At 40.0% G+C, this 12177-nt stretch overlaps 1 protein-coding gene across 3 annotated transcripts in view; it reads right to left on the bottom strand.

The window, feature by feature from the left end:
• Window positions 1–12177, bottom strand: part of Pik3r3 (phosphoinositide-3-kinase regulatory subunit 3) — a 71128-nt gene that overhangs the window by 28893 nt on the left and 30058 nt on the right. For all 3 annotated transcript variants that reach the window (XM_031378281.1, XM_031378282.1, XM_031378283.1), the window contains 2 exons: window positions 4930–5038; window positions 1038–1136 (listed from right to left, as the gene is read on the bottom strand). In XM_031378281.1, coding sequence (XP_031234141.1) covers window positions 1038–1136; window positions 4930–5038 — 208 coding nt within the window. The remainder of the gene's footprint in view (window positions 1–1037; window positions 1137–4929; window positions 5039–12177) is intronic.

Below are 12177 nucleotides of genomic sequence, written 5' to 3'. Positions count from 1 at the left end.
AGTTGGCTTGTGTGCCCACATCCATACCTCATACACACCCTTAATCCTTTCATTCCAGTACAAGGAGGCAGAGGCAAGGAGGGGTATCTCTTGAGGTCAAGGCCAGCCTGGTCTACATAATGATTCTAGGTTTCTAAGAGCTAAACAGTTAAGACCTTGTGTCAATAAATAATAGCTGGAGATGAAATGGTAAAGTTCTTGCCTAGCACAATGAACCTTCTAATGAATAAGTAAGTGGATAAACCACTAATATTATACATTCAAATCACAAAACTTATTACAACTAGGTGGGTTTAACATTTATTTTTATTTAAAATTATGCATATGTATTTACGGAGGTAAAAGAGGGCATCAGACCTTCTGGAGCGGCAGATATGGGCAGTTATGGGCCACCTGATGTAGATTCAAAGAACCTACAAGGGCTCTACATGTGCTCTTAAATATTGAGCCATCTCGACAGCTGTAATTATGCAATTCTAATGATTAAAATTAAATGTTGAAATAGCTAATGAAGTTGCTCCTGGCTTGTTTTTAACATATGTCTCATTCTTGTAAGTATAAAATGTCATAGCTCTACCATTATAAGATCCCAGTATATCCACATGGAAGACAGAGCACAGGCTAGAACTGCTTATGTCTACCTCTCCTATCTGTCAGAATCATGCTGAGTCCCACTTCCGAAAGCCCACATCAGGAAAAATAGGGCTTCTGGAGAATTAAGCTACACCCATGACTTTTCTTCATTAATGAAGGTAAGAGAATAAGATAATATATTCCTTATTCCCTAATATTTAGGAATTTTAACCTTTTCTCTTATTAATACATATGTTTTCAATATAAAAATAAAATAGGCACCATTTTATGTTTAACTATTTTATGTACAGTAAAGGGATTTTAAAGTTAAAATGTTAGCAAAGCTGAAAATTATATATCTAAATTAAATAAAAATGGAAAATATATAAAGATTTAAATAAAATACAAAACTCTATATATATTCATGATAGAAGGACTCCAGCCAGAAGCAGAAAAGCACTTACCTCAAAGTCAATGTATAGTCCCCCTGCATTTTTGTTGAGGCATCACGAACTAAGAAGGTGCCATCTGGCATGTCGCGCAATTTGTCATTTACCTCTTCCCTGAGAAGCAAAATTATAGGAAACATTTGAAAAGGAAAAAATTCTTAAACACTGGTTGTCTTCACATATTATTATGTAGACCAGCTAGAAGTTACAACATTCTCAAGTCTCCAGCCGTCATACAGGTCCTCCCCATGGGAACAAAATCTGATTTTATTTCTGGTGTTTATGTAATCTAGGGAAAGACTACTTGATGTCTAACTCCTCCAGATATCAATTGTCTGTACAGATCGTGTTTCTAATAAGCCATTAGGGCTTCCTCAGGCAAGTCTGAACATGAAGAGCTTCAAGAAAACCCACAGCTGTTTAGGAAGAAGGTCATTGCTTTAAGTGGCAATGATACTGTTACTGAGCAGAGGGGAAATTCACTGAAGTTCACAGACTATCAACACAGTGCTCTCTAATTTGAATTAGTGTTAACAACAAATTCCTTCTGCAGCTTAGGAATTTCAGGAACATTATTCAGTGGAATGGAAGACATAAAAGATCCTTGAATTCCAATAAAACATGTTTCTAAAGTATAGTTTAAATGGCATAATAAATATTAAAAACACTCTTTTTATATCATTGGTCTACTGAATTTAATATAAAATGTATTAAGTCCTTTTCAAAAGTTAAACACAGAATTAAATCATCTAGCAATCCCACTTTTGGGGTAAATATCCAAAATCATCAAAAGCAAGAAGTCTAGCAGATATTTATTTATAAATAATATTTATAACAGCTTCATTTATATCAGCACAAAACCTAAAAAAAATAAATAAATAAATAACCCAAATGTCTACCAAATCCTCATTTTAGTTGAATAAATGAAATGTGATATTTATAAGCATTTAGATATATTTAGTCTTAACAAGAAATGAAGCCGGGCAGTGGTGGCACATGTCTTTAATCCCAGCACTTGGGAGGCAGAGACAGGCACATTTCTTAGTTCGAAGCCAGCCTGGTCTACAGAGTGAGTTCCAGGACAGCCAGGGCTATACAGAGAAACCCTGTCTTGAAAAACCAAAAAAAAAAAAAAAAAGGTGTGGGGGGCTGGGCTGGAGAGATGGCTCAGTGGTTAAGACTCTGACTGCTCTTCCAAAGGTCATGGGTTCAATTCCCAGCAACCACATGGTGGCTCACAACCATCTGTAATGGGATTTGGTGTCCTCTTCTGGTGTGTCTGAAGACAACCACAGTGTTCTCAGATAAGTACAATACACAAGTCTTTAAAAAAAAGAAAAAGAAATGAAAATTTGACACATGAATGAACTATGAAGACATCTGAAGTAAGTGAAAAGCCAGTCACAAATGTTTAGTATTATATAAGTCCACTATTTACAGTAGTTGAATTCATAAAGACAGAATAGAGAAGCCTGGTTGGGGAGGGCTCAGGGAAGGGAGGGAGGCCTGTTTTACCAGGCAGAGTTTCAGTTAGAAAGATGTGCATGTTCTGAAGACAGACGGTAATTAGTGTGTAACAGTATAAATGGACCAATACCAATGAAAAGATAAAATGATATGGGTAAAAGAGAACTGGGATGGGTACCACTTGGTAGCAGGAAAAATAAAGGTTGAGAGAAGTACAGAAGGTGATATACTGAGGCACTACAGCCTCGACAGAAACAGGGGGGGGGGGTTAGAAAAGAAAAGAAAGTACTATATAGATGGGCATGGGGGTGCAAGCCTACAAACTGTCCGGTCAGAATGCTGAAGCAGGGGGACAAAGTCAAGGTAAATAGGGTCTACAGAACATGCTTCTAGCCAGACTGAGCTACATAGTGAAACTCTGTCTTACAAAAAAAAAACAAAAACAAAAAAACAAACAAACAAAAAAACTTAGAAACCCATTAAAATCTAATGAAAAAATATAAATAAAAGCTACAATATTCAGGTAACTAACAATGTATGAGTAAATATATATTCCCTCTCTATGATCAAAATTATCTAAATCTATATTTAACCCAAAAACCAAATCTCTCCTTGATGTCTATTTCTGAGAATAAGCTATATAAAGAAATTACAAAATGAAGTCATGAATTTAAAAGAGCATGGAAGGCAAAAGGAAGCTTGGTGGGGAAAGAGAAGGGGAAAATGATGGAGTCTCAAAAACTAAAAGAAATGATTTTTTTAAAAACAGCATAGCTGGGCAGTGGTGGCGCACGCCTTTAGTCCCAGCACTTGGGAGACAGAGGCAGGCAGATTTGTGAGTTCGAGGCCAGCCTGGTCTACAGAGTGAGTTCCAGGACAGCCAGGGCTACACAGAGAAACCCTGTCTCAAAAAAACAAACAAACAAAAAACAGCATCAAACCAGGTGTAGTGTCACACACCTCTAATCCCAGCACTTGGTAGGCAGAGGCAGGCAATCTCTGAGAGCTTGAGGCCAGCCTGTTCTACAGAGCTACTTCCAGGACAGCCAGGGCTACACAGAGAATCCCTGCCTCAAAATGAAAACAAAATCAAACAGACCTGCATCAAAATCACCTAATGATGGGCATGGGGGATTTTGCCCATTAGAGAATCCTAGCACCACAAAGGCTGAGACAAGAGATCTAAAGTTTGAGGTGGTTCAAGGTTAGCACTGAATACAAAGCAAAACCCTGCCTCAAAGGTTCTTGGGCTCCACCTTAACTGACTCTTGGGCATGCAAACATCTTAGATCAACTGCCTTAGGGAGAAAAAGGTAAGGGAACCGAGCCAGGTAGTACAGGTCTGTAATCCCAGGTACTTGGAAGGGTAAGTGAGGAGAACCCCAAATTCAAGACGTAACTGGGTTACAAAGAAAAGTAAAGGAAGGACAACAGGTGCGGTGCTGGATGGAAGCAGAGGGAGATTTCTGTTACATACTGAGTTTCAGGCCATCTAAGCAAGACTGCAGGATGAGAGCCTATATAAAAAACAAAACAAAACAGGTAAAGAGAATCTAAGTCCCTTTATCCTAATCACATGTAACTAACTGTCTGGGGTTTTTTTTTGGTTGTTTTGTTGTTGGTTTTTTTTTTTTTTTCTAGACAGGGTTTCTCTGTGTAGCCCTGGCTATCCTAGAACTCACTCTGTAGATCAGGCTGGCCTTGAACTCAGAAATCCGCTTGCCCTGCCTCCCAAGTGCTGGGATTAGAGGCGTGTGCCACCACTGCCCAGCACAAGCAACTACCCTAAATGTGCAAGGATTATATATTGAAAAGTTCATCTTTGACACAGTACTGGAAAGTGCAATCACACTCATATCCCAAAGATCTTCCTGTCATTTGTCTCGAGAATGAAAGAGTGATGCCTTTATTTTAAAAGATATTTTTTTTATTGTATATGGATGTTTTGCCTGTAGGTGTATCTATTCACCAAATGTATGCAGAGCCTGCAGAGGCAGAAGATGTTGGATTCTCTAGAACTGGAGTCGTACATAAAACCTCTGAGTCATCACTCCAGAACCTTTAGTCTCTTTTAAATTTTTTCTTTATTTTGTGTGTGTGTGCGCGTGTGTGTGTGTGTGTGTGTGTGTGTGTGTGTGTGTGTGTATGTATGTGACATACTACAATGCATGTGAGGTAGATCATGGGACAACTTGTGGGATCAGTTCTCTTCTTCTACCATGGGAATCCAGGGGAATAAACTCAGGTAAGCAGGCTTGTCACAATCCCCTTTAAACCTCTGAACCATCTTCCCACCCCCTAAATACACTTCTGAAGGGTTACCACACATTCTTTTTAAAATATAATCATTAAATTAAAGCCAACAGAACATTAAACTATTTAACTACTACTTCAAAATCAATTAAAAACACACATTCAATTATGGTAGAATTTTGGTTACCTGGAAATATCTCCCCAGTACCACTCTGCATCTTGAAGAGAAACGAAACTGTCCTTCATTCCATTTGTAACCGCTGAAGTCATTGGCTTAGGTGGCTTTGGTGGAAGAGCTAGAAGAGAAATGTATGTTACTTTGTATATGAAAATTATTCATTTTCTAATTTCTTCACCCAGGACTAGTTCCTGTGTAAAATAATCAATGTGAAATAGGACTCAATCAAATCAGCTGTCAGGTTAGTGTTAGCCAGGGGGACCCTTTTGAAATGTTATCAATAGGTGCCTGAAATATAAAGGTTTTTCCTCCTCATAAAATACTTTTACTTCAGTAAAACTTCACATCTTCCTAGCACTTGGGAGGCAGAGGCAGGCGGATTTCTGAGTTCCAGGTCAGCCTGGTCTACAGAGTGAGTTCCAGGACAGCTAGAGCTACACAGAGAAACCCTGTCTTGGGGGGCGGGGGAGGAGCAAAAACAAAAACAAACAAACTTCACATCTTTGAAACATAAGTAAAGCCCTAACCTGAGCAATTCATTCCAAAAAGTATTAAGCGACTAACGTACAACAGGAAGACTCTAGCTGATAACTAATATCATATTGGATATTGGCAATGTGCCACCATATTGGACTTTAGGTATTCTTATTCTTGAGATAGAGTCTCACTGTATAGTTCTAACTGTCTTGGAATGCACTATGTAGACCAGGTGGCCTGTAGGTAAGGTGTGTGTTGAGCTAGCCTGGTGACCTAAATTCAAGTTGCCCCGCCCACATTGGTGGAGGGAACCATCTTTTGGTTTTACTATATACACATTGTGACTCACGAATACACACACACACACACACACACAAATACAAATAGCCAAAACATAAATAGGCATGGTAGCAGGCACCTTTAATCCCAGCACTCAGGAGGCAGAGGTAGATCTCTGTGAGTTCAAGGCTAGTCTGGTGAACAAATCGAGTCCAGAAGAGCCAGGACTGTTACACGGAGAAATCTTGTCTTGAAAAACAAAAAACCAAAACAAACAAAAAAGCAAACCAAATGGCTAAATCAAGCACATTAAAAGGTGCTCCATATCATCAGTCATCAGGGAAATGCAAACCAAAATCAGAGAGGCAGGGTATGATTGCGCATGTCTGTATTCCCAGCACTCAGGAGGCTGTAGAGAAGTTTGAGATCAGCCTGAGATACATAGATATTTCCAGGCTAGTCTGAAGTATGCAGTCCTTAATAAATAATCCTCAAAAACAAAAATTCCATAATGAGCCAACTAGTGGTGCTGGCGCACACCTGTGCTCTCTGGGGAGGCAGAGGCAGGAAGATCTCTAAGTCTGGACTCTCTGGGGAGGCAGAGGCAGGCAGATCTCTAAGTCTGAGGCCAGCCTTGCCCACAGAGCAAGCTCCAGGACAGCTAGAGCTATGAAGAGAAACCATGTCAAGAGAAACAAAAAATTCCATAATGTGACACTATTTTATGCCCACTAAAGTAATTATAATTCAAAGGCAGAATAGCAAATGAGTGAAGAGGAAGGCAGGCTCTCCCCTACACGAATGCTAGGGACTAAACACTATGAGCTTCATAAAGAACACCTGGTATCCTCAAAGGCTAAACAGTCACCTAACAGCTCAACAATTTTACATACTCAAGAAAAATGAAACCTGTATATGATATTCATAGCTAGACAACTTGTAATACCCCCAAAGTGGGGGTTATATGGGGAGTACATAGCAGGAGATGACACAAGTTGTGATTCATCTCTATGTAACACAATGCTACTCCACAATGAAAGTAACAAAGCAGTGATACAAAATAGAACATAAATGGGCCAAAAACCGTTATGATCAATCCCAAATGGCAATAAAACTCATTTGAAGGATTAAACAGAGTGAAGAGATTCAGAGAGGAGGCAACAGAGAATAGCAACAAAACTAATAAAGGGGGAGAAAAGACAAAATTGAATTGGTAGAGCCTCTAAAATTAAACATAAGCCTAAGAAAAGAAATTCAGTCAAAAACAATATAATTCATGTTACTGTAGGCTGCAGGAATTAAGGGGTACAATGTGGCTTTGAAAGAAAAATTCAAGAATGGGCCCCAAAGGCTGGAGAGATGGCTCAGCTCTTACACAGTGCATGAATACAATTCCCAGGAATCATATGGTGGCTCACAACCAGCTATCAAGTACCCAGGCAGTTACCGTTCTCTCTGTGTATCCTACACAAGGTCTGTGTGATGTTTATTTAAAGATTTATTTTATTTATGGAAGCAGTGGTAGGAAGATCTCTGTGAGTTTGAGGCCAAGATGGGAACTCCTACATAGAGAGTTCCAAAACAGCCAGGACTACCTTTTGAGGAACCTTGTCTCAAATTTTTTTTTAAATTTTGTTTATATGTTTGTGTGTGTGTACACGCACGCGAGTGCGTGTGTGTGTGCAGTGTGTGTTTGTATGTGTGTAACTCATGTAACAGGGACCCTGGAGGCCAGAAGAGGGAACTAGACCCCCTTGGCTGTTATAAGCAGCCTGATGTGGGTGCTAGGAACTGAAATAGGGTCCTCTGGAAGAGTAGCAAGCACTCTTAACCAAAGAGCTATCACACCAGCCTCCTGATGGTTAGTTTTAATTGTCAGGTTGATAAAACAGAATCATGAGGAAAGAGCCTCAATAAAGAACGGATTGCATTGATTTGGCCTGTTGGCATGTCTGTGAGAGACTGTCTTAGGTTAATGGATATGGGGAGACCCAGCTCAGTGTGAGTGACTCCACTCCTTAGATAGGGGGTCCTGCACCCTTCATGAATGGCGGAATCTAACTGAATGAAAGCAAGCAGCACAAGTGTGTGTACTCAGTTCTTGCTCCCATTTGTGAATGCATCATAACTAACTCCTGTCTAGACTTCCCAACAATGATGAACTAGACCATCAAACTGTACCAAACTGTACCAAAGTAAGCCTCTCTCTCCCGAGTTGCTTTTTGTCATCACAGCACAGAAATGAAACAAGAACAGACTGTCAATTCCCACATTCAGGGAAAATAACTACAAAGACTATGGACTCAGGGACACCAAACACAGCTGAGGAAAGACGTGAATCCTCTCCTGAAAACAGCAGAAATAAGGAAAAGTCTAAAAATAGGCAGATGCCATGCTAAAGTTAAACCCATGAACTGGGTTTCAAATGGGCAATCAATCATAAGGCATTCTATGGGTTTATATCTAAATGACCACATTAAGAAGCACTGCAGTAAAGCATGTCACATTAGGCTTTTGATTCGCGTCAATGTTATAGTAAGTTAAACTTACACTGTACTGTGGTATGCCTAAAAATACATAAGGGTTTGGTTTTTTGTTTGTTTGTTTGTTTGTTTGTTTTTGAGACAGGGTTTCTCTGTATAGCCCTGGCTGTCCTGGAACATAAATATATTTTTTAAAACACACGATTACTAAAAATGTTAATGCTAAGGCTTCAGTAAATCCTAATCCCAGAGAAGAAGCTTGATGTTGACAGCTAATGACTGGTCAAAGCATTAGAATTGAAGGCTGGTAAAAGTGTTTATTTATTTATTTATTTATTTATTTATTTATTTATTTTACATTCCATATTTTATACCCCCCCATCCACCCTCTGACTGATCCACTTCCCATACCTCCTCTCCACCCACCAGCCTCCACATGGATGGCCCCACACCCCCACACCCCACCTGACCTCTAAACTCCCTGGGGCCTCCAGTCTCATGAGGGTTAGGTGTATCATCTCTGAATGAACACAGACCCAGCAGTCCTTTGCTGTATGTGTGTGGCTGCTGGGGCAGACTCCTGGCTGGTTTGCTCCCGTGGAGGTAACAGTTTCTTAAAAAAGCAAAAGAGCAACATGGAAGTTTGCCATGCTGACTGGCTCTCCCTTTCAGGAAAGATTCCCTGTGATGTGATGATATTGGACTCTTTTAGAGTAGAACTTTTAGAAATGGAGCAAAAGCCTAGCAGTGTGCTAGCATGATTCCACCTCTGTAACCACAGCCCTCAAGGAAGTTAGAGCAGGAGAAGGAAGAGCTGTACAGTGAGTGAGACAAGGCTCATTATACAAAAAGACCTTGTCTCAAAGTACGAAAGATAGAAATAAAATTTACAGTCTCTCAAACTGTGTTTATCAGCTATGATTATGTAATATCCTAAATCCTGTGTATCACTTCATCAACATCATGGCATCTTTTTTTTTTTTTTTTTTTTTTTTTTTTTTGGTTTTTTTGAGACAGGGTTTCTGTGTCACCTTGGCTGTCCTGGAACTCACTCTGTAGACCAGGCTGGCCTTGAACTCAGAAATTTGCCTGCCTCTGCCTCCCAAGTGCTAGGATTAAAGGTGTGTGCCACCACTGACCAATCACAGCATCTTTACTAACAGATTCTAACTCAGTAAACCTATTCTAGTTCAAATTCCCTTGTCATTTCTACTACAGCTGCAGTCTGACCCCCTCAATGCCACATATGATTGAACCAAATCCCTCCAGGCTCTTGGTAATGTTGTTATTCTCATCACCTTCCATGACTCACATTTATGTTTCTTTTTTAAGACAGGGTCTCATTAAGCAGCCCAGGCTGCCCTCAAATTTGCTGTCTTCCTGCTTCAACCTCTTGGATGCTGGTATTGTAGGGATGTTCCACCATGCCCAACCACAACATTTTTGTTTTGTTTTCCTTCAGAGTATCTACAACAATGAATCCTTTCTGGAAGATTCACCATTTCCCTCACTCATTCACATCCATCAAAGGAATCACTATTTATGGTTGATATAGCCATTAAAATGAAATCACTGGGTAAAGAGCTCACTGTATAAGCTGGTGACCCGAGTTTAATCCACAGAACCTATGTAAAGGTGAAAAGAACAAATAGACTCCACAAAAAAAAAAAAGTTACTTTTTGAACCATGAGCTGCAGAATTGATGTTACATTATTTATCTTACACTTCTATCAGAACTCTTGGGTAACCATGTATATTGTGAACAAGCAGCATTTTGAAAAGAATATTTTCTGAGATTTCAATATTTCCAGTAAAACATATTATAATCAGTTTTACTGTCTTACTAGTAGGAAATTATTAGTTTCACAGAGGCCAAGGACGCAGGTTCCAGCCCCTGGGGATCACAGGTGACACTGGGCACCTCGGAGTAGCTGAGAATGAATTGGGGGCCCCAGAACAGCTCTGTCCACTCTGGGGCCAAAGGGAAAGAGGGGACAGGCATGGGAAGCAGCGTCCTAGTGGTTCAGGCGTGAGTGGGCATATGGGAGTTCTGGGCCAACATGGCGCATCTAGTTAAAAGGAGGCAATGCATGATCGTAAGGTGTTTTATTATAGAAAAAAGAGAGAGAAGGCTGTAAAGCAGAGGCCAGCCATTGCCACATGGAGAGAGGGGGAAGGGAAGAAGAGAAAGTAAAGATAAGAAGAGTAAGAGGCTAAGAGAGAAGAGAGAGAAGAAGAAAAAGAAGAAGAGGAGGAGGAAGAGGAGGAGGAGGAAGAAGAGGAAGAAGAGGAAAAAGAGGAGGAGGAGGAGGAAGAGGAGGAAGAAGAGGAAGAAGAGGAAAAAGAGGAAAAAGAGGAGGAAGAGGAGGAGGAGGAGGAGGGAGTGTGGGCAAACCGTTCCTTATATGGTGGGCTGGGCTATCTGACTGTGGGGCGGGGCATGCCTGGCTGTGATCAGTTGATTGGGGGTGGAGTCCAGCCAGAAAGCTGGGAGCCTGGGGCATTGTCTACTTGATAGATAGCACAGGATAATGGAGTTGGAGGACTCATGGTGTCAGGCATCTATCTATGTCTGGGAACATGACTCCACTGTTCCATCCCTTGTGAAATCTTTCACTGGGTCTCCAGAAGACTCACTCAACCAAAACACAGACTGCTTTTCACAGTCCCTCACACATTCACTCCTATCAAGAAAGTAGCCTGTCCTTTCAAGCCAGGCACTGACTTCTCTACAGCTATAAGATATCATAGGTGGCTGGGCGGTGGTGGTGCACGCCTTTAACCCCAGCACTTGGGAGGCAGAGGCAGGCAGATTTCTGAGTTTGAGGCCAGCCTGGTCTACAGAGTGAGTTCTAGGACAGCCAGGGTTACACAAAGAAACTCTGTCTCGAAAAACCAAATAAATAAATAAATAAATAAATAAATAAAAACCAAAAAAAAAAAAAAGATATCATAGGTGACACTGTCAAAAGGCAGTTCCATCCACACTGGAAATGTCTGGCTCGCTGCAGCCAGCTCTATCGTTTATCTTCACTCGATCATGTATGGAGTATGCAGCTGCATGTGCTGCTTCAGTTTAGATTTTATCAAAAGCAAATAAACTGTCAATAAAAGATACACAAAAAACCTGAAACATTTTATCAAATGATAAATTCTTGTAGAAAGTTTTCGTCATGGTCTTATAACTGACCACGTTAGTAGATCCATATCCTGAATTTCTAAAAAAAATGATATCAATTTTACTAATCCCTGTTCAGAAACAAAAATATCCCAGTGTATATACTTGTAAATAACTAGGTATTTATAGAAGATTCAAAATATAAAACTAATAAAACAAAATAAGCTTTTAGAATATGGTCCCTAAACCAAAACTATTTTATTTTAAAGGCACAAGACAACAACAAATTAGAACTGCTCAGGGTATTATAACTGTTTATGGTCAAATATACTTAAAAAATAACTGCTTAATCAAGCTACTCTGGGAGAAAGAGAAGTTATATGGAAAGAAAATGTGTTATTTTAATTAAACTTTCAACTTTTTGAAAGTCTTCCATAGAAACAAAAGAAGAAACAAAACATTCGACTTTCTAAAATACAGGGTGAAGTTTTAATCAACTCTTTAACAAAAGCAATGACTAGGCACTATCTTCCTCAGCATCCCTGAGCTGCCACATTCCATCCAGGCTTCACTGAATACTGGCGTGCAGGACTGAAGTACAGGACAATTTTGCTCATGCATGGACAAATGAAATCCTACCCCCCACCTCCGCAATGATTTCTGTTCCTTAGTAACATTAACCAGTCCCTACCCCCCAACCATCAGTCTGCTTTGTCAACTAAATCCCAACCCTACATCTGATGTTGCTGGTAACACTCAGCTCTGAAGGGAAACATTAAAACAGTCAATTACTACACAGTACCTGCATACAAGTGTCATCAAGGCAGAAATCTATGGTTTCCAGCACGTAGTTTGGTTGAGAGTCTCTCTCAACAAAGTATTATTTTATCTTTTTTTTTT

This window comes from Mastomys coucha, unplaced genomic scaffold, assembly GCF_008632895.1.
Source record: "Mastomys coucha isolate ucsf_1 unplaced genomic scaffold, UCSF_Mcou_1 pScaffold18, whole genome shotgun sequence".
Taxonomy (NCBI): domain Eukaryota; kingdom Metazoa; phylum Chordata; class Mammalia; order Rodentia; family Muridae; genus Mastomys; species Mastomys coucha.
This window is presented reverse-complemented; position numbering and strand designations above follow the sequence as displayed.